This window comes from Centroberyx gerrardi, chromosome 10, assembly GCF_048128805.1.
Source record: "Centroberyx gerrardi isolate f3 chromosome 10, fCenGer3.hap1.cur.20231027, whole genome shotgun sequence".
NCBI lineage: Eukaryota > Metazoa > Chordata > Actinopteri > Beryciformes > Berycidae > Centroberyx > Centroberyx gerrardi.
The window spans coordinates 19961795-19984468 of record NC_136006.1 but is presented as its reverse complement, the minus strand read 5'-3'; the positions used below and the strand labels follow the sequence as shown (position 1 = coordinate 19984468).

The 22674-nt window shown below is 41.7% G+C and overlaps 1 protein-coding gene and 1 long non-coding RNA gene across 4 annotated transcripts; both read left to right on the top strand.

Moving 5' to 3' along the window:
- Positions 1-73: 73 nt before the first annotated feature.
- On the top strand, positions 74-2402 carry LOC139927194 (uncharacterized). The gene is made up of 3 exons (XR_011785337.2): positions 74-186; positions 1020-1109; positions 1885-2402. It is a non-coding gene; the product is annotated as an uncharacterized LOC139927194 (long non-coding RNA).
- Positions 2403-3068: 666 nt separating this feature from the next.
- On the top strand, positions 3069-22140 carry LOC139927170 (uncharacterized). Of its 3 annotated transcripts, XM_071919205.2 has the most exons (23): positions 3069-3225; positions 4195-4276; positions 5079-5144; positions 5249-5364; positions 7877-8143; positions 8929-9050; positions 9510-9625; positions 9793-10111; positions 11541-11683; positions 13691-13852; positions 13955-13988; positions 14660-14887; positions 15326-15828; positions 15917-16044; positions 16707-16823; positions 16932-17048; positions 17145-17240; positions 17349-17548; positions 17756-17802; positions 17936-17979; positions 19623-19691; positions 19781-19931; positions 20120-22140. In XM_071919205.2, exons 2-23 carry the CDS (start codon positions 4217-4219, stop codon positions 20258-20260), a joined length of 3246 nt encoding a protein of 1081 aa, XP_071775306.2. In that variant the 5' UTR covers positions 3069-3225; positions 4195-4216; the 3' UTR covers positions 20261-22140. The 3 variants fall into 3 exon arrangements, with proteins under 3 accessions (XP_071775306.2, XP_071775307.2, XP_071775308.2); XM_071919206.2 differs by lacking the exon at positions 5079-5144; XM_071919207.2 differs by lacking the exon at positions 17145-17240.
- Positions 22141-22674: the final 534 nt, after the last annotated feature.

Genomic DNA, 22674 nt, shown 5'->3' with positions numbered 1-22674 from the left:
TGGGATTATCCTATCAGCTCGCGCTGCAAATAATTGGCTGTGTGCTTTAATAACTGTTTTGGTATTAATAGCCTATTGGTTACTCGCGTTATGTAGGCGCAGAGAGCAGCGTATATTTGCTACGGACGAGATTTTCTCACCTAGAGATAATAACAGAAAAGCAAATGGTCTGACTGTTGATCAAAGGTAAGCTTTCTTTATCGTTTATTGTGTGTTAAAACCTTAGTCGATCGCGCCCACAGAGAGGAGAGAGTCTGTTTTATTCCCCTCTGTTAAAAGGTAGCCTCTGATCATTTTGTCCTTATTTAATGAATTCAGAGAATTACATAAAATATAAGCGTATACAAACAGCATAGCCAGGGTGGATAAGGTATACAGACAATTTACAAAAAATGTTGTTCTGCACTGAGATGTAGGCTAGTGTCTTAATGGCTTTCAATTATGAGGAGGGTAACGCTGTATGATTTTTCATATTGCTCATATAGGAAATAAGCATGTTTTTTCATAATGTAAGTTTAGATTTCAGTAAATAGTATTTTGCTTGAAGCAGCTATTAGGCCATAGGAGAAATATAGCAAATGACTTCAATGGCGTGTAGCCAATGGCTAAAATCGATAGAATAAATAATGATGAGCAGAGGGATTCACAATTTATGCCATAAGTGGTCACTTTTTACAGGCCAGTATTATGAGGATGATGAGTGACTTGTGAACTATCACCACTCACCAATTTGATAGTCATGGATGAAGCAATTGATAAGGCTGTTACTGTCATTAACTGGGGATTTCAACCATAATACTGAATACTATATAGGCTATATTTGCCTGTTTACTATAGTGAGATTTTTGCTTCAGTCCACATAACATATCTATTAAGAGTACCATTGTTTTGATTTGAGTTTATCATTTTATGAAGACAGAGCTTACGAACTTGAAAAACATTTCTTTAATCCTCTCTAGAGGCGTCAATGCTATTTTTCTATTGATTTATCTGTTGTTGTCTCTTGTTTCACATCCCAGCTAGCATCTACGTGGTCAGGAAGATCCGGGCCTCCATTGCTGAGGGAGAGCAATCGGAGAAGCCCATCTTAACACCATGTAGTGCTATTGGTAAGAGCAATCCCTGACAATGACAACTACTACTGCTGATATTACTAGGCTACTACTACTGCTACTACTACTACTACTACTACTACTACTACTACTACTACTGCTACTACTACTACTACTACTACTACTACTACTACTACTACTGCTACTACTACTACTACTACTACTACTACTACTACTACTACTGCTACTATTACTACTACTGCTACTATTACTACTACTGCTACTACTACTACTACTAACACTACTGAAAGACAAATAGTCTGAACCCACATAAACAGACAACTTTTCTAGTTGAAAATAATTACAATCCCCTCTGGCTGAGGAACACTGATGGCCGTTAACTATATGATATCATCCCTGGGGCTAAGTTGCCCTTTGCAATACAATCAGCTTATTGACTTTAGTCTTCAGAGAACATCAGACCTTTGAAAATGTTAACTGTGCCCCAGGTGCTCCATGTGACTTCCATGTGACTTCTTTTATGATTCTATCTTCTTTGCTATAAAGCAGATGAGCCTTACTGTAATTCATTATTTTCTAGCTATTATGGAAGCTGGAGTAGTGAACACTTTGTATACAGTGACCTGCTCATTCCAAGGAACTGGAGACCAGGGAGATTAAGCAAATGAGAGATTTTTTGTTCTTAATTTACCTGACCATTATGTCACAGAGTAAACCCGTGAGTTTAGAGGTTAGGTAAGTGTGTGCATGGAAGAACTGCTTATGTGTGGACGTCATACATGTCATTGACTTACATGTATTTTTTCCTTAGCTGAAAGGAGAGCGGGACATGGGTGGAGAGGCGACCCACCAGCAGCCACACTGACCCCTGAACCTGATGAAGCAGCGGGCTCAGGGCCGTCCCCAGAGACGGCTGTGCAGAAATGTGGTTCCTGAGGTTAAAGACCACACTGGACATAGGGGCTATGGCCAATCCATTGGAAAAACATAAGCTGTCATATTTGTCTTTTTGTGTTACATGATTATAGCTAAGAATACACTATCAAAGAAAAGAGGACCCCCTGTTGTACTTACATAACCACAAAAGTTTTTTAACAGTTATATGGTTATAAAGAATTATACAACCAAGCCGTATTCTGCTACAGTACAAACAATATTATTCCTATGCTAGCCTCTGTCCGGTGTCCATGCCATACTCAGAGTCCAGCTCCTGACCGCACACTTACATTTATTCACTGCAGTGTTTGATGGCCGACTCACCAACCCCTCTCTGCAGGGGCTGAGCAGGCCTGATGTCTCTGCTGCAGCTGCTATATCAATAAATGACAAAAAAAAAATGTTACCATTGCGTTTGTCTAATTATTCATCATACATGTAGGGTTGCATACGTTCATATTTATAAGCCTACAACCTGGGGGAGGGAGGATCACACACATTAAGCCTTAGACTGGTTTTAGATTCTCAGGTTGGACTAGGCTAATTAAATATTAAGACTGACTCATTTTGAGGTAGTAAAGATAGCCACCCTCCCCCTAGCTAATCTTGAGTTAAGAATTTTGTTTTTATGGCAACGAGTCGGCCTAACTGTCAGAGTGGGAAGTTTAAATACTGAAGCTGTTTAAGAAAAGATGGCACATCTTTGGTTTTTGGAAAGACCTGAAGAAGAGAGCGAGTCTTTAGAGACAGAAACAACACATTAGAGACCTACAACAATCAAGAAGTAGTAGGAACAGGTATATAAGTGTCTAAGTAAGTAAATAAGTCTAAGACTAGGTCTATCTTTATGCAACTGGCCCCAGGTCTGGGATTTGAACGAACAACCACCACGAACGACCATCAAATCCAGCTGTGAGCTTACTTATTAAACCACTGAGCTGCCGCCCTGTCATGGTTATTATATGAGTTAAAGAGGTACAGAAGGCTCGTGCTGCTGCTCACCGAGTTAAAAAAAACAAAAAAAATACATGTACTTCCGGGTACGGCGGATGTTCGGGAGGAATCGGGAAGCGCCTATAAAGTACCGACCCCGACCTGCAAAAAATGTGTGTTTATCATTATTTGAAGGTGCTGGTGGAAACGCCCTGGGGAGAACAGTAGTTTTCTACAGTTCTCTTAGATTCCCTCTTGATCAGAGTTGTAGCCCTGCCCTTGGGTAAGCTTTTAGCTCTCTTATGTTTAGCATATTGGACAATGTAGCTAGCTGTTGTAGCTAAGGCTAACTAACCTGGTGTATCACGTTATGTAGTGTATTGGCACTTGGAGAAAAGTCAGCTTTAATGTCAGATACCTGTTCATAGAGGCGGTATGCATGATGCTTATTTTAATGCAGGTGTCCCGTGTTGTATAGGTGCACACGCTATGTAGGGGATTCAACATAAACACTGGCGTCAATGACAAAAGAAGTGTCTTCAGTGCTACTAGCTAGCTTAGCATTGTAGTTTACCATTTTTGGTTAGCTGTAAGACAACAAGGCAGTAATTTATGTACACCGACACAGTGCAATATGCATGTATTGGTTATGATTCTCTTCTAGACTTATCAATGACAGTGGAAATACAAAAAGTATGTTCTATCTGGTCTAGTTTGACTATGTTGGTTGTTGCAATATTGAAATATTGGAAATGATTGTTATTCTCAAAAACAAAAAAGTAACATAATGCTTTACATTCATACATGTACATACATTTCCACCAGGGAGTTACCCAGTGCGACCACTCTGTTCTACTGTTGACCTTTGTACAGCTCCATTGCCTGGCTCAAGGGGCACCTCAGTGACAATTAAAACACAGAGAGAGTGTCACCTATTCATTTATATCCATCCACAGATTTCCCAGGTTAGGGGTTTTACTGTATGCAAGTTGTTTGTATCTCAGGATTAGTTGGCTTTGAATCTGTACCTGTGGTGTCTGTAAATTTATATGTTGCAGTAGCCATACTGCCACAGTGGTTGTCATGATTGATAGCATCTTGTTGTTTTCCTACCTAGCCCAGTAGTCACGGTCTGTCAGCATACCCTGATGAAGGTTTGACTTGTGCTGACAGAGATTGAACCATTCACTTAAAATATGGAAGTCAAAGTGATGAGACTGTTTAATATTCTTTGTATGTGTGCTTCTTGCAGAGTGCTGTGCCTTACCCAACCCATGATGGAGCACAGGAAAGCCTTAACCATCTCACTTACTGTTGACAAGGATAATTCTACAGTATGTATGACACTAGTCTTTGAATTATTTAATTTTCACTCCAGCAGTTTCATGACATACTTGTTCATGCACTTTGTGAGTTTTTAGCACGCGGAGTGAAATGCCTGAGCTGTAATCTCTACTGATCCTGGCTGGATGACGTCTAGGGCTGACGGATCACTGTCTTGCTACGCTGGCTTTAGGAAGACGAAGACTAGCACACAGTCTTTCTGGGATTGTTCAATAAGCGCAGCATATGTGCTGGGGTTGTACATATGCTGCCTCCAGCTGGGCTCACTATGGATCACTATCTTGTTGTCACTATCTTGTTACATTCTGTTGCTCAGTAATCGCACTCTGTGGTTGTTTCGAGATAATGATCAAGTGAGGGCACTAGACTGCTTTAGCATGGACAGCTGCAATGAGCGTGTATTATGCATAATCAATGCTGCTACCATGCTGCAATGAGCACAATAAACTGCTACTCAAATGCACATTTTATGCAAAATATTTTTAAATTTGCAAATTCATAACAACAGCTACTAGATAGCCTAGTAATTTATGTTTTTAAATGCAGCCCAACCTGTAACCTGTGTTGACACAGATGTATGCTAATTCAACAGTTTTACTCAACAGCTATTGCCCCAAAATTGCTACACACAGCCAAATGATCTCAACAACATTGATTACGCATCAAAGCCGCGTACTACTGTGCAGATTTGCACTTGTTGTATTTGTGCATCCATGGTTGGGTTAGCATTTTGGCTGTTGCACGTAATTAATTCCATACAGGCATGGTAACTGCTTCCCTTGTTATTTTTAGATCGGAAACCCACTCAGAATCCCCATGACATGTCTTTCGTCAGAGTGTGGGAAGTTAGAGAGACAGGTAGATATCTCTGCTCTCTGTCTGAACACAAAAAGACATGTTATTGTGATAACATAGCTATTCTGGAGGAGTGCTGAAACTCACTTTGCCCCTCCATTCGACAGATTCACTGGACCAAGCTCTCAGGACACAAAGCCAGATACCACGATTCACAGCATAAGAATGGATCCATGCTGTTCGATCACAACCAAGCTGCTATGGTCCAATTGGGAATAGCCAGGTAAGCAGAAGCCAAGTGAGCCGTTTATTCTATTTTTTTTTTAACTTTATTTACTTGTTGATTATTGTTTCGTTTGTTATGCATCAAACTCAGGGAGCTGCAATCACAATTTCGTTGTACTTGTACAATGACAATAAAGGAAATCTTGATCTTGATCTTGATCTCTCTTCCACAGATTGACCCTTTAGTCAATCTGTGGAATAGAATAGCCTTTAGTTGATTGCATCACCTAGTGGGGTTGTTGGGAGTGCAGACGAGTGTGCAAGAGCTCCATCATCAACAATTTCTTCAACGTTGGGTACAGTTGGGTGGAGGTTTTGCTCTCAGTTTATAATACAGGTGCCCCGCTTTATAAACTGATGACTGTTGAGTTACGTCAAAGCCAAAATTGTAAAATAAATAAATAGATAAAAGCCAATATAAGACTGAAATATTCGCACCCAATCATTGTTCTGGATATCAGTTGAAATAATGAGTGATTTGGATTAATAAGTTCTGTCTACATTGAATTGGGCTAGCAGTCATTCCATTGTTGTATTTTGCTGGTATAATTCATTGCAGTTTCTCAAACATTCACAAGATGGGGCACTCACCCTTTAGTATTAACTGTCTCACAGAGGTGGCTGACAAGCAATGTTGCCTTGATTTTTCAGAGCCTTGAACAAACTCAAACATCTCTTGAGCGGTTAAACACTTAATTTTAAGTAGTCATATAGGCTATAGCTATATGTTCATAGACATTATAACATATAGATTTAGTGTAATTAATTCCTATAGTGTATATCATTAACTTGGTTCAGATATCTCCAAGTGATTTGTTAACGTTAAAGATGTAATGAAATAACCCAATAAATGAATAACAAGGGTACATAATTATATGCATGCCTTAACAAAATTGTTACTTGCAGCCCATTTTCTTTTGTTGTTGAAGGCCATAGTGGGGGATCAGGGTGAGCATTTCCTTATAATATGATCGATTACAGTATGTTTTGTGGACAAGTACACTTTTGTTTTACTTTTATTCCTTACATTTTGCTGTAGCGCTATAGATTTTTAACTGTTGAGAGTTCTTCTTTAGCTACCGTGCCCAACACTATCTTTGCAACACTATCTTTGCCCAACATCCCACATCATCTACAATCTCTGTATCACTCAGCATTTAGCTTGCTAGTACATGTACTTGTGTGAAGTGCACTGCAATTTGCCTTCAGTAATATTGATTTTAGGAAAACTGACGCATTGTGTTCTGCGCTTACTATCCGCCCCACTTCAGTCTTGCTGTATTTGTTCTCACAATGTTTCGTGTAAGAAATTAACTATGCCTAACTGTAAAGAAGCAAGTACGCAGAGTGAAAATGGAGAATATTTGAAAAAAATCCCTCCTGTTCAACAGGGAACTGAACAGCATTTCTCAAACCTGATATTGCTGTATGAATGAACTGAACCGACTCAAAATGCGTAATGGATAGAAAATAAAGTTTTAAATTGTAACCAAGCCCACCTCCTCAAACTGAGGAGATGAAAAGTCTTCCAACATACAGCAAGTGAAATATGTCATCCCCCACATATGATGCAGGCACCGCTTGGGTCACTCAGCATGATGTATCATCCCTCCAAGTTTAATCAAAATTGTACCAGTTATGGCCTTTCAGAGTGGGAAAGTTTGACCCTTAAATTATAGCACCCTTATTAGGTCAATCAGTGTATTTTTTTTAAAAGCCAAAGCCAAAACACAGAGGCATGATGCTTCATCCCTTTCAAGTTTTGTCAGAAGTGGTGATGTGGGACTGGGGGCGGGGGCGGGGGGGGGGGGGGGGGGGTCCATTCGTCAAACCCGAGATGCCCCACCCCCCGATTTCATTGCACAGTCAATGAATGACGAACAATATGTATAGTGAAATATCATTAGTTCAGTTACAATTCATAGTATTATGTTCCATCACCACACGGCCGTCTTTGTAGGAAAATAACAGGTGACTGTAATAAATTAACAGGTGATTACAATCAAATGACAGCCACAGCCAATGAGCTGTGTGTATTGTAAAGCACCGTATTGGTAGGAAATGCATGTGACATCATGGGAATACTATGAATAGGAGACATTTTAAACAACAAACCAAACCACCATTGCCATGATCACCTCGATTTTCAAATATGCCCAGCGCTCCGCTAATAGAAACTTGTCTCTTGTCTGTGTGTACAGCATGTGTTTAGCACAGCGCTCCAACCTGCCATGCTAAAAGGAAACATTGTTTATAAGCCCCACAACTCAAGACCAAGCTTATCATGACTGCACATAGGCCCACATGTCTTATCTACCCCAGTCCACTTGCCTACCCCTCCTTACTGCAGTCATTTACTGTCCCCCTATTGGTCAGCTGATGGTATATATAGTCTGATCTGTAATGACAGATGTGCTACAAGTGAGAATATCTTGATGGGCCATAATGGGGTGGAGGCGACGCAGTTCTAGGAAGGCTGTGAATGGTTCTCTCTCTGTTCCATCCTGTAGCAGGAGGCCCTGTCTGATCCTCACAGATGTCCTGAAGACAGAGCTGGGCAGGGCGTATCTGGACACGAAAATGCAGAGCCCGACATTGGGAAATGGAGCACGGGTGACAAGTCCTCGGATGGAGAGTGGTCGGTCGAGAGAGGAATCGCCCATCTGCGGAGACAGGAAATTAGGTCACAGGGAGGCCAGGAACGAGGGGTCCACACATAAGAACAAGAGTGTTACTCCTAAACGCAACCAGAGGACCCCCTGCCAGTCTTCTCAAAGGTAAGGAGACACTCTGAGGGACACTGAGTGATGGGGCGAGGATAGACTCTCTGAAGTTGAGAGTGGAATAGCAGGCTGTATTCTCCTCACATCCACAAAACCCCTGCAGTAATCAGAAGGTGGCCCACAGGTAGATGGCGATGGAATAGTAAGAGAGACTCAAGTCATTAAGCATCAGACTGTGAACAATGAGTCGGAAAATGGCCTCCACTTGCATAAAAAGCCTTGTCAGCTCATTTCGTTCCAAAAAATGAATTTTGTGTGTGTGACTGTCTCTTGCCCTTATATGTTCACTAGTGCCTGCTCTCTAAATAGACTTCTGATCTTCAAAAGTGGGGAAACTGTGGTGATTTTTCACTCAGACTTGTGAATAATGATTAAAAATAACCATAAAAGCACAAGGAGGTATTCTTTATTAGGGGCATTTCTGCTGTTTGTTTTAGATGTTTTGTGAGAAATTACCTTTTAATGGAGTTTGGCTTGGCTTGCGGCACCCTTGGCTCTCCAGATTTTCCAGGCAGAAAACTGGGTGATTTTATTTGGAATAATACCGCACAGTAGGATTTCACAACTCCTGAGATGCTGGTTCAAATCATAAGTGTTCTGCTTTTGTTTTTTATGTACCCAGTTTTCTTGGCCATTGTGTAATTAAGTAGCATTTTAGTATATAAAGCTCCAGGGATGGAAGTCATACAATGCTGCGTGTGGCATTGTGGGAAAAAAAAGTATGAATGATGATGTGTACAGCATGACTGACAGATCGTAATGTTAATTCACCTCTACAGGTTAAGACTCAGGAGCAAGTCAGAGGATGTTGAAGCAGAAGAAGACAAAGCAGAAAAAGAAGTGAAGGAGGTGATGATGAGGCAGGACAATGGAGAAGACTGCAAATATGCAGAGGTTGTAGGTGGGTGAGCATGAGCATGAGCAAATACACACACAAACACACATGAGTATTGGAGCGACACTGCTCTCTTCATTCCTTGGTTCATCTACACCCCGCCCTCCACCTTTCAGTGTGCTTTACATTTAGCTTCATCCTTGGAAATGCATCACCCCTCCCATCTTCCTCCTCTCATCTGACCTTATGTGTTTGTCTCAGCTCTCCTTTACTTTAAGGGCTCTCCTAGTGGGAGAGGTTTATTCATACTCCTGGCCTTACTCCCAGGGTAAATAAACAAATGCTGGGCTTTATAGTGCTGTAAAACAAAAATCAGCTGAATTTACTCCGCTTTTCCCTCACACGCATACCCCTGCTCACAATTTAGCCATTTGTTTTTCCATTTTCTGTCCTACTTTGTGGGTAGTAGTATTGTGTTCATTTCAGCACGATGGGTTGATCGCCATGTCCCTCTGTGTCTTACAGACTGTGGGTTGTCAGTGAGCTGGGAGCCAGCTGGAGATGTAGGAGGTGATGAGATATCTACAGCTACCACCAAGGACAGGTGTACAGATCCAGGAATTGAAGACCAACATAGCGTGGTGGGTATCATGCATGGTTGCACAGTAAGCATCAAAAGTCACACTAAAACAGGAAAAAAAACTTTACCCATTCCCAGACCAAGCCTATGAGACAAAACAACCTTTTAAAGATATCTCTTGAACATGCTTGCTCTTGAACACGGCTCTGTTCTGTGCCGTCCCAACAGAAGAGGAAAAGAGAGAGTCCAGAGCCCCACTGCAATGGAACAGGCACCCCCAAAGGCCACAGAGGGAGTGTGCTTCGCCTTACTGGAGAAGGAGGGAGAGATGGAGGATCAACCCCTAAACGCCTCTGTCTGGAGGGAAGTGGAGAAGATGGAGAGTCAGGGAGCCTGGACCGTGGCATTGTGCGGTTCACGGTGGGGGGAGATGAGAGAACGGAAGGATGCCTGAGCTCAGTCATCAGTCCTAGTACAGAGGCTGGAGAGACTGCAGGAGCCCCGAGGCATGGTCTGTCCTCCAGCCAGGCCAGCCCCTCTGAACCCAGTGAGTATATGTCTGGCTGTCTCTTCAGGGCGCCCACACAGGACTAGCGTTCTGCTAAGTAGTGTGTAGGTAGGCTTGTTCATGTGTCAAAGCCAAATAATCTATAATAATATTCCCATCTGATTGCTGAAATGCTGCCATGCAATACTTCTGTATTGTTGTATTACGGATAAGGAAACTCAGACACATAAGATGAGTTTCTCCTCCCTGTTTGTACATCGAAGCCTATGTCACATAAAGGTGCAATTTGATTGATAGTGCTTTGAAAGATCAATTGCAGACTGGGCCAAAGTTAAAATAATTTGAATTTTGTGCACAGTGACTCAGTGGAAATTGTAAGCGGTGTGCGACACCAAAGATAGCATTGCCTCTGAGGTGGGTGGCACTGCTCTCTCCATAGGGAAACAATGGCTCAGCCAGCTTAAAGCTATGTTGCCGGTGATCATGTATGCCAGCCTTGACCAACGCATCAACAATCCCAAGGCATAGCAGCATATTATTTTAAAGCTGAGCACTCAACATCTGGCCACAGTTTTTGAAACCAGCGCTACACATTAGAAGAAAGCAGGGTTGGTTGTGTATCATGTTATCACGTTCTTCCAGCACATGCATCAGGACACATAAGCACTATCAGCACACACACAACACAAGTTTTGTGAGATAGAAGGCGTGTGTGCACACCTTGCAGCTTTTGGTATTGGCCAATACCTGCTGGGCAAACAAACATAGTTGTACATGTGGAAGGTGCTGTTGCTGCTAATGCTGAATTTGCTAGATGCGGTCAAGGGGTGGGATGACATGAATCAAGCAAGCAACCCACCTGTCATTCAAACAGGGGGGTAGTTACAGCCATGCCAAGGGTGTGTGTGGTTTGCCTGTGATACACTACATTGGAAAAAGGAAGCAAACAAGTTGTAACGAGGATGTAAACAATGTATTTTTGAAAATGTTCACAAAAATAACTTTGCAGCTATTTTATGAGCTAAGACATTTATGCATCTTGTAATGAAACAACACACGCTTACCTATTGTTGTGTCAAATTACAATGTAAACAAATCTGCATCCTTTCTTAGGAAAACTCCATAACATAGCTTTAAGTTCTATATCCAAGTTATACTTTCTACTTTACGACATGGACTACTTTCTTGTTTGTGAGTTTTTGTGCCAGCTTGGCTTGAACCTTTTTTTCCTTCGAGTGCGTGTGTGTTCATGCACACCCTGTAACCAAGTGCCTACTGCGTTTCCTGTCTTTATCTCACCCACATGTCTCTACAAGGATTACTACTACCCTTGGCTGTCCTTCAAATCCCATTAAAGGGTGTGTGTGTGTGCTTGACTGTGTGTTTGTCTTTGAAAGGAACGATATAGCTCGAGTTCAAAGTGAAACTCAAACTGTTATATGTTATGTTATTCATGTTTGTATTTCAGTTGTGCTGTCCAGTGACGATGAAGAGGGCAGTGACGTTCCTCAGCTCCGCAGCCCAGTATTCCATCCACTGGTCAGTGTGGCAGAGATGGCGACTCAGACCGCACAGGAAGCTGTGGCCAAACAGGCAGTTTCTGACATGCAGGTAGGCAGAAATGTGCCCTCGCACCATGTTTATCCATATCTCTTGAGAATACAGCACAAAACATTTTTCAGTTACATCATAAAAGATAATATCACAATGGTTGAAAAAGCCTCACAAAGGTTTTGTTTCGCTAACAATTCTGACATCATAAAAGGGAGGAAGAATCCAATCGTCTCGCAAAGGGATCAGAGATTGTTTCACTTATTACATCACACAAAAAAACAACAATCTCACAAAGGTTTCTAAATTGAGTTGAGTTTATGCCGAGATTAACCTGACATCACAAAGGGTGTTTTAGGGATAACAACGCTGCAGGAGCCTAGGGTTTTACTTAACAGGCCCCAGGGGGCCAGAATTACCACCTGTTTAAGGACCGGAAGTGAGAACTGTTTCTCTGTGTGGCAGCCAACCAGTCTCTTCAGCCACTTACTCTAGTTTCTGACACTGAGAGGAGAATAGAGAGAAAGCATCTTAGGATGTAGTTAGACAGCCATGATAATTCTCAGCTGTTTCATGCCTTAAAGTTACACTGTAGAATGCTCATCAGCTACGTTCCTCTCCCCACCAAGGTTATTATAGTTTTGCATTTTTCATTACTTTTTTTTTTTATTTCGTTTTGACTTGTTGTTTTCAATTTCAGTTTAGTTTTAATTAGTTTTTAAAGCGGGTTTGCTAGTTTCGTTTTTATTTTTTGAAAATGCTTAGTTTTAGTTTAGTTTTTATTAGTTTCAGTGTTAGTTTTAGTCTTTTTTTGTAATATGGGGTATTTGTCAGGGGCGAGATTCAAAAAGGTCATAAAAAATATTGTGTAATTAAAACTCAACAAAACATCATACCATTTTAAAAAATGTATTCACTTAGGACAGATGAACAACCATCCACAAAAGACAACAACGCCTCCCTTATGATCTCTTTCAATTTCTGCTTTGCCTTATCCATCTTAGCCCCAATAAGGCTATTGACTCTTGCAGCTCCGGGTGTTTTGAATTTTGGTTCGAGTAAAGTGTTGAACTTTTTGAAGGCAATCGACTCACACAGTCGTGTAGACATCCCAGTCTCAATAAACATATGCACCAATGCTTCCTCCCGCTTGTGGTGTTCCTGCGTATTTACTAACCAGCAGCTATCGGGTCGCCAGTGGAAGCACTGCATTAGTGTTTTCTGGCCTACGGTTGTCTCGTGCTCCATCATGCTGCCTGGCCTGGGGTTAGCTTCTGTTTCGGGGGAGGGGGGCTGGGCGTTCTCCCTTACCTTGTCATGGTAAACTAGGTTAGCCTTCTTGTGCGAGCTTTTCAAATGGACTTTTAGATTCGTGGGATTTTTCCCCTTGAGAAATGTTCCACATATTTTATCACCTTCCACTGCAAGGCACTTGCTCCTATCTGAGACACAGTCATATTCAAAGTAATCCCAAATGGGACTCTGCCGCTTTCTCCCGACTTTCGCCGCCATGATGCCAGGCGAGGGGCGTGGACTAAAACTGGCACAGCTAAAAAATTGGAAGATAGCCAAAATACTAGGCTCATGTATGAAATAAATTGACAAAGACGAAAACTAAAGACATTTTCTCTATAACTTTAGTTTATTTTAGTTTTGTAAACACACAATACAGTTTCAGTTAGTTATCGTTTTTTTGTAAAGCCTCGTTTTTATTTCTATTTCAGTTAACGAAAATGTTTTTTCACACCTAGTTTTCGTTATTTTGTTAGTTTTCGTTAACGATAATAACCTTGCTCCCCACCAGCGCTTTATTCACCAGATTAACCTGACAGTATATCAGTAGTAATGGTATTAGAGACCAAGAATGGGGATGAAGAGTCTGGCATTATATTAAGCGCTGGTGATACAATTGTTCTTAATTTGTACTATGCTCCAGACACAGATTATGTCTAGTTCTAGTCTAAACAACCATTTCAGTTAGTATTTTGTTAGAAAAAACATACAATGTGTGTCTGACATGCTACCCTATTTGCATTGTTTTCTTAAAATCGTGTGTGTGTGTTGCAGGTGGTGCATGTAGTGGTTGAAGACATCCCTGGTCCAGTGGATGCAGCGGCATCAGACTTTGGGCTCTCTCCCATCCCCAAAGCAGACTTCTCATGTATGTGCGTGGGCTTCTCTGCTCTGCACTGTGGGAGTTACCAGGGGGAGGCTAACGGAGAGATCATGGTAACCTGGATAAAGCCACCAACGCATTTTTCTGACACAAGTCGTAGCGGTATCACCATTACAGGACATAAAGTGTAATACATTTCCACTTCCTCCTTACAGATAGCAGACCAAAGAGTCATCATACCATTGAAAGGTAACGCTGTGAATACTTTTGCAACCAGTTTCTGAAATTCTGAAATAACTGCACTAAATTAAACAAAGTGTCTGGACTGGTTCCCAGTGTCTTGTCTAAACATCGTCCTTCCTCATAAAATAAACCCAAAAGGAAATATTTCTTGACCAGTTTGTCTGATCACAATGTTTGCACCTAGATAAGCCCCCTGTGGCCTGTCTGCAACCTTTGGTGTGGGTTGTGTAAACTCTGACCTTGCAGGACCCCATCTCACCTTGTTTTGCTCTTGCAGTCTGCACACCATCCTCTCAGACTGAAAGAGACTCGGCTTAGTGGTCTATTTCAACTAGTAAAAGTGTTTGTACGTGTTCCTGGATTAGACCCTCAAAGCTTTAGTACACTGTTTTAACCTTTGAGCCTGTGAAATCCCCCCATGTAGGGAGCTAAGGTGGTTATTCTGTGAGCTTTGATCTGGCCTCTGTGTGAATATGAAATGTATCCTTGTTTGTTTATGGCAATAAGTTACTGATTATCAGTTGTTTTGGACATTTTGGACTAACTGAGCAAAGTCCTTGTCTATATAGGTTTTCAAAAACAGAAATTACAAAGTTTGTTATGGAAAAACAATGAGTCAATGCTCTGGTACCGGTGCCATGAGTTGTTAGGCTGACCTGGTGTTTTCTTGTCCTCAGACACTAGCGGCCAGGTGGAAGTGACGTTGACCCTGGAGCGCACAGAGCTGCGGAGGTACAGTGTGTGGGAGCAGCAGGAGCTGCAGGCCCGGGGGCTGGGCTACAAGGGCAAGGAGCAGCCTCCCCCCGCCGCTCTGCTCCTGCTTTATGTGTCAGATACTCAGGCCGCCGCTGTACAGAGGGACCTCCGCAAGCTGTCAGCTAAACAGCAGGCAACCACATCCACTGGTGAGACTGCTGGAAGGCTCACAGCACAGATACATGTTCAGAATACACAACTGAAGTCAATAAATCAGTCACATATTTCTAAATGCTGTTTGGAGACATGCGTGGCATTCTATTATGTTTAATGCCAAATAGTTAAAATCTCATTGCCTTCATTTTTGTGAAAAGCAGTATGTTTATAAAAGACGGAGCTAATAGAGAAACCGTATTATATTCTGATCAAATTGAAGAGCAAACCAGACAGGTTGTCTTTCAACAAGTTATGTGTACTAAGTTTCTATTGAAATGTCAGCTTTGCCAAGTATCTCCATTTTTGTGGTTTACATTTAAAAAAATGTAAAAAATGTCATTGCATATTTCAGATTTCATTCTCAATCTGGTTCTAAGTGTCACATTCTCCTTAAGGTAAAACTGTATGGTGTATGTTTTGTGTTTGTGCAGGCCAGGCCAGCCCCTTCCTCGTGCTGAGTGTGAGAGATCCTCTGGAGGGAGTGGAGGGCGCTGTGTTGCGCTCCATCCTGGACATTGTCTGTCTCAACAACCTGGCACATCAAAAAACCATTATAGCCCCCGGCTTAGATAGCCTTAGCGGGTTGGAGGACATCCACACTCCTGCTCTTTCTCTGGATGACAGTCTGGAGCTGATCACAAGAACTGGGCTGGACCCCCAGCTGCTCTGCCTGCTGGGCCAGGACAGCATTGATCCTGGATCTAACACAGACCAGGACGGTCCACATTCAGATGGAGAGAAAAAGACCGAACCACACATCCAGCTGGAGGTTGAGTCACAGACAGAATCAATACCAAAGCTGGAGACGGTGCCAGAGCAAGACACAGGGCCTCAACTCAAACCAGAGGAGGAGCAGAAACTCAAACCAGAGGAGGAGCAGAAACTCAAACCAGAGGAGGAGCAGAAAGAAGGGGAGAAGGAACCTCCTGCTGAGGTTAGTGTGTATGTCATCACCCAGTGACATATGATTACAATGTAAATGTTGTTGGAGATGCTCCTCTGACACTAATTTCCTCCCACAGGAGAGTAAAGAGAAGCCAACACCCATATACACTCTCTGCCATCGCAGAACCAGAGGATCCTACTCTGTGTCCCTCTCCAAACCAGACTCCAGCTGGACCAAATATAAACACCAGGGGCTGGCCCGCAGGCAAGTAACCTGGATGTAGCCCTCATCCGACTACTCCTCCAGCCTGGCCTAGCAGGGATTGGCACATGGCCTCCAAATGTGGAAACCCTGTGGCTACTACAGTTCATTCCTATGGAATAATGGTCTTTTCCCCTTGCTGAGTAGAATTCCCTGGTGTTGAAACACTTCATAATTACAAATCTACTCATGAACTAGTGATGTGAATCTGATTATTTTTTTTAAGCAACAAATTGCAGATATTAATCAAAATATAGGACTTATTATTTTCCACTTAACCACTGTGCATGATCAGATTCACAGCTATGGCTGCTCTCAGGGTGGACTGTTACTGCTACGTCTGCTACATTGCCAGAGAAAACGGGATTAGTACATGAGGAAGAGGCCATATTTTGCACTTTGTGCAGCTAAATAAAGCCCAGTAAACTATACAACAAGAGAAACCCCTGTAAAGCTGGGTGACATATAAATGGAATGGGTGTGGTGTACAAAGTGGGTGGGTCTGCACATATATATATCCCAGGAACCTTCGTATCAAAAGTAGTGTAATCATATGTGTTACAATAGAGGGTGGCATATTGTGTACACTAGTCTTTATACGCTTATTACCTTTTCACAGCTCTGTGCTGATTCAGTAATTCTTTTTCTCTCCCTCCTCTCTTCAGGTTGATCCAGTTTCCTCCTCCGCCATTGAAAGGAGGAATCACTGTGACGATGGAGGACCTGCAGTGCCTTGACAGTGGACAGTTCCTCAACGATGTCATCATCGATTTCTACCTCAAGTAAGTGACTTACATTTTCAGACAAGAAGCACCATGTTCACCTCGGTTCCTCATGAGTTTGTGGAGGAGAGTCACTATCAAGCTGACTGTGTTGTGTGTGTGAACCAGATACCTCCTCCAGAATGCTCCTGCTGCTGTGGCTGAGCGCTCCCACATCTTCAGCAGCTTCTTCTACAAGCAGCTGACCCGCAGGGACAATGCCAGTGAGGGCAGCACCAATGACTCGTAAGTGTTTGCACGTGTTTGTGTGTAAGTGTGTGTTTCTGTCTGTTGTGTATGTTTGAAATGCCCTTAACAACTTTGATTTCTGTGTGCACCCAGCTGTCAGAGGCAGAGGCGGCACCAACGGGTGAAGACATGGACACGCCATGTTGACATCTTCAAGAAGGACTTCCTGTTTGTGCCTGTCAATCAGGAGTGAGTGAAATGAATGAAGGGGTGATCGCACAGTTTGTTTTGCACAAAGACCTGCGCTTAAGATAATTTATTAACCATTCTGTCACATGTGCCTCTTGTCTGCTCCAGGGCTCATTGGTATTTAGTTGTCATTTGCTTCCCTGGCTTGGATGAGCCACGAACTGAGGGCTGGACAGACCCAGGCGTGCAGAAGGGAAAGGGGAACGGCAGGTCAGGCGAGGAGGAGGCCCAAGGGTGTAAAAGTTCAAATGATGTCACCGAGGCACCGCCTGCGTCAAACCCCAGTGACACCCCAGACAGACTGACTGGTATGTTTGATTTAACGGTACAGGCCTTCGTTGTCAGCCTCAAGGTTTCTATACTGAGATATACTGAAATACTGAATGTGATTGCTTTTCGTTTTAATTATCTTATACTTCCGCATAACATATTTTAAGCAGTTCTTTGATTCACACCATAATAGTGGCAGTGATGGCGGAGCTGATGATTGTGATCGTTTTCCTTATGTGTTTTAGACAATGCTGAGGAGGATTCTACAAAAGAGGCCCCACCTGGTCCACCGGTAGGAAATCATTGTCTTCTACTAAGAATGACAATACTGATTTTGTTCCCCTCACTTAAAGACCATTTCCTTCTGTTTCAGTCTTCATATGTTTGTCCGAATCTCTCTTTCTTTTTTTTTCCTTTCTTTGTAGAGCTGCACCGAGCAGACCTGCCAGAGGGAGATTGTTTGCAAGAGGTCAGTGCACAGGAATGCGCAGATACACAGGGCTTGATTCGTGCTATTCCACTGCACTGGTGACCCCTTGAGATATGGAATAACCCATGAGAATTTGTTCAACATTTCACATAGCCCATCAGATTATGTGTCCACAATTATTGAATACATGATTTCAAAACAAAACACAATTCACTGACAACATGCTATGCAGAAAAGTACTGGGCTTTATCTCCTTTTCAATTCCAATTACACACACACACACACACACACACACACACACACACACACACACACACACACACATACATACACACGTTGCTCCTCAGTGATGGGAAAACTTGTCAAAATACAAGTGGTAAAGCATACATGGACTACAGCAATGCTCTGATGGAACTAGTAGATTTTATATATATTGAAAATCCAAATGCAGTGTGATTTTTGCCTGACTTCTGTGGGTAAAAAATGTCCCATTAATGTTTTCTGCAGACTAAGTTGAATTGTTTGACTTTGTTGTGTATCTACAGAGAACCCTAATGGTTTAACTGCATCACTGAGAATACTTATCAACACCCCAGTTCCTTCTGGCGTTCACACAGTATTTTTTACACTATCTGTGCTCCAATTTTGAACCTTCTCCACTAATTCTCTCAAGGCTTAGAATAGTTGTCTTTTTCTTTCACTATTCTCTGGAGTGAATTTTGCAGTGCGTACAATTGCATGTCCCTGTTCAAATTAAATGAGGGAAGTGGTTACCAATAAAATATTCATTAGAATATACAGATTGTAAATAATAGACTGTGTAGCTGATGCTTTGGGCTAGGAATAAGCTGTAAAAAGTGGCATAGTAATTGAGATGTCTCACGTAAAGGAGGAGTTGTGGAGCTGGGTTTCATTATAGATAATTGTGAGACTGCAGACTGACATTATAGTCATAATTCAGTTACCAAACAGAGTTCGTACAGGACAGTCAGTGAAATACTGTGAAAACCAGGTCTACAGAATGGCTTTATCCTTAAGGCTCATCTGTCACTTGGCATTGCAAAAATCAATTTCTTATGACACTCCATGATATATGAAAATGACCTCCTAGAAAAATAATTGGGGGCCAGTTGGACCCCCTCCAAATTCATACCATCCTGAACACTGGATACAAGTTTTTCAGTTAAAACTTTACTTGAGTTTAAACGAATACTAATTCAGTACAGTGCCATGGCACGTTTATGGTTTTGCAAGCTGCCGTTGCCTAGCTAAAAGCAATTTAAAACAACAGATTTTTTTTTTTCTCATATGTAGACATGAGAAAGATGGAGTAGAAGCCATAGTGTTTTCTGAATATGAGAAGAGGAATCTGGGAGTTGTGAAAATTTGCAGTTAAGGTGTGAGGATTCATAGTTAAGGCTAAATATTCACAAAAACAGAATTTTGCTTCATTTTATTAATACGATACTGCTCAATAAAGAACAGACATGATCTGTAGAGAATTATTTTCTCAAGTGCTGTAAACTTTGATGGAGTTTGATGAAGCACACAGGTATAGAGCAGTGAAGCGTCTGATGCCCAACTGATCTGAACTTGGCTCTTGATGCCCACGGCCCAGTGTCAACAGCACCATGGGGTAAAAGCTGCCACAGATCAACTTTTTAAACCTCTCCTCTCTGTAGGCCCTGTATTCTTATCATGGACTCCCTCAAGCTGTCTCTCCATGAGCGAGTCTTCAAACTCTTACGGGAGTAAGTATGATCCCTTTACTCCACCTGCCTGCGGCTGTGTGTGTGTGTGTTTGTAAATGTGTGTAAGATGATCCGTATTTGTCCCTCAGGTACTTGCAGTCAGAATGGGAGGTCCGTCGAGGCTCGGTAAGGGACTTTGGTACTGAGCAGATGAAAAGTTCACACTGCCAAGTTCCCCTTCAGGACAACAGCAGCGACTGCGGCCTCTACCTGCTGCAGTACGTCGAGAGTTTTTTGAAGGTAAATAAACTTCAACATCTCATCTTCTGTGGCTCGCTCAGTCTGACGCGTTGATTGAATTTTTGGTCGCTGTAATGTTTGATCAATCACAACGTCAAATTTTGATGTTTAGATTTACGCTCAATCGAACATTGTAAGTTCATCATGCGTGCTTACACATTCATGAGAAATGTTCTCTCTTCTTTTAGGACCCTGTGGTGCACTTTGACCTCCCTCTACGTCTAGAACGTTGGTTTCCACGACAGCAGGTGCGGAGGAAACGAGACGAGATCAGGGATCTGGTACTTAACCTTTACCGACACCAGAACCTGGAAAATGTTGTCGGATAGATATACGAAGCAGCTCTCCTGCTCAGTGCATCACATTCCTGTAGCCACTATCAACCACTGCTCATACTGAGCAATGAACATTTCAGTTTGGACTGAAAATATTTACTTTTAAATTAGATTCCGTTGTATCATGGTTGGACAAAACATGTTTTGAATAGCTGCAACCTTTGGTGTCAAAGAATTCAAACTTTGACTATGATTCCTGTGAGTGAATATGAAGGCATCAGTCATCAGTTGTATGATTTCCTCAAGAGTTAATTTAAAGTCAACATGTAGCTGCGCACCCAGGCAGAAACGTTTTAAATTTGAGTAGATGCAAATGTGAAAAATTTTGTTCACCCCTTTGTACTGATTTTGTTGTGCTACAGATATTTTAGAAAAGCAATTATTTGCATTTATTTTCGACATAGAGTAGAATCACATGAAAACTAGAAATTGTGAAGATATAAAATAAAAAAAAAAAGTAAAGCTAAATCTAATTTGTAAAACTGTACACATGGGTTGTTTCATTTGGGCTTGGTTGCTTTACTGACATTTGTTATTAGACATTTCACGTCATACATGAATTCATACTTCATATCAGACTTCATGGGGTTTCTATTCAAAATAGCTCTGATTCTGCCTTCTTTGCCTACAAAGCTGATATCAGGCCCCCTCAGTAGATCTTAATTGGGATGTTAAGGTGTAGAATACATGAAAACATGAGCTTAGCATGGAATGTGTGGCTCACTTGGTGTTAGTTGGCATTAGAGTCCAGTTCCTGAATTCTTGAACAGAAAAAGAAATCACCCTTCTACTAGGGTTAGGGTACATGGGGTACACATTCAGTTGAGATTCTCCCTTGCAATTTCCTCGTTGACTTCCATAATAACATTTTACGCCACTGAAACCTCAGCAAGTGGAATCCATCCCTAAGTGAACCAACCGTTCCACCTGTTGTTTTCTGTATTACAGTCCATCCTAGACCATAAAATCCTATTGGGATACATTGAAGGTAGCTGGTATCAGCTTGGTTTGCAAAAATGGCAGAAATAGACCAACTTTTAATGGAAAATATTGTTCAGAACCCATTATCACAACCTAATATTGCGCCTAGTATTACAACCTAAATATGAACTGTTACTATATGAATATAGACCTTTCTAAATCAGTGTTTGGTAATTTATTTTTTATTTTAGTTTTATTTTTGATACTGTTTTATAATTGACAATATGCTGCTGTTTTGTCTTTGTTGCTAATTTTTGTCTAATTTTGTACACGTTGATCCCATGACGGTTAGTGGCTGCTTCGGTGTAAGCGAATGGGTTCTAATGTATCGATGAAAAATAAAGAATGTGGTAAAAATGTGGGAGATGTACTTGCCAGAGATGCAATTTCGTCCAAATCACACAAGGGCTGTGTAGTGTTTCACTCTAGATTTTTTTTTTAGTTTTATTTGAACGCGATGCCTAAATTTTGAGTGCTTACAAAAATCCAAATCCTCCATGTACAGAAAGTCCACGGGGGCACAGACATTGGCACGATTATATTTACAATGTATGAAATGTATTGTCTAAGGGAAAATCCACTAAAACTAGGATAGAAATTTGTTTTATATCTGTCTCAGTTCTTCCTGCCTATCTGACAACGGAACCCATGAAGCCCTAACAGACACAGCAGCCCACCACCACTGTTGCCTAAATTCTCTCAACAGAGATCCGTCTTGATCGTCTCATGTTGTTTCTTTTAGCTCAGGTGTTGATCAGTCTCTTCAACACTTGACCGTCATCCTTGATGCCAGGTTTTTATAGACATTGTTGGATGAAATGTACAGGATGCTGATTCCAAAATATTTGTTTTCTTTTGAAGGTGTAATTAAACTTTTCGACTGAATAACACGTCTTACTCTGTTGTTGTAGTTTCTGCTGCTTTTATCTCTGGAACCTCAAGCCTTGATATTTGCACTGAACAAGACCAGTATGTTCTTGTTGCTGTATTACATAACAAATAATGATTGGACAATATTTAGGTGTGGTCCTGACCTCTTTTCCTAATTTGTGTTCGTAACAAAATGAGGTTTAGATTCCAGTAACTAAAACAGAGAGGTTGAAACCAGTTGATTCATTCCTTCCTATGTACTGGAAGTTTTCTTTGGCTCCTAATCTAGAAACTCTTGTCGTTATCCTTCATCTCCCTCTTCCTGACTACAGTAGCCATCTTTGTTTCTCATATGCAGAAAGGCTCTATTTGGACAAGTCTGTACATAATGCTTGCTGATATAATCTGTTCAGAGGGTTACATGGCCGGATTAGGTGTATTTACTGTCTCAGTCTGTCAGCTGGGCTCACAGTCCTTTTCTGACCCTCTAATCCCCCTCCCATTCTGCAACATTTCCAAAAATGTTTATGGATGGCAACCTCCTTAAACTGTCTACA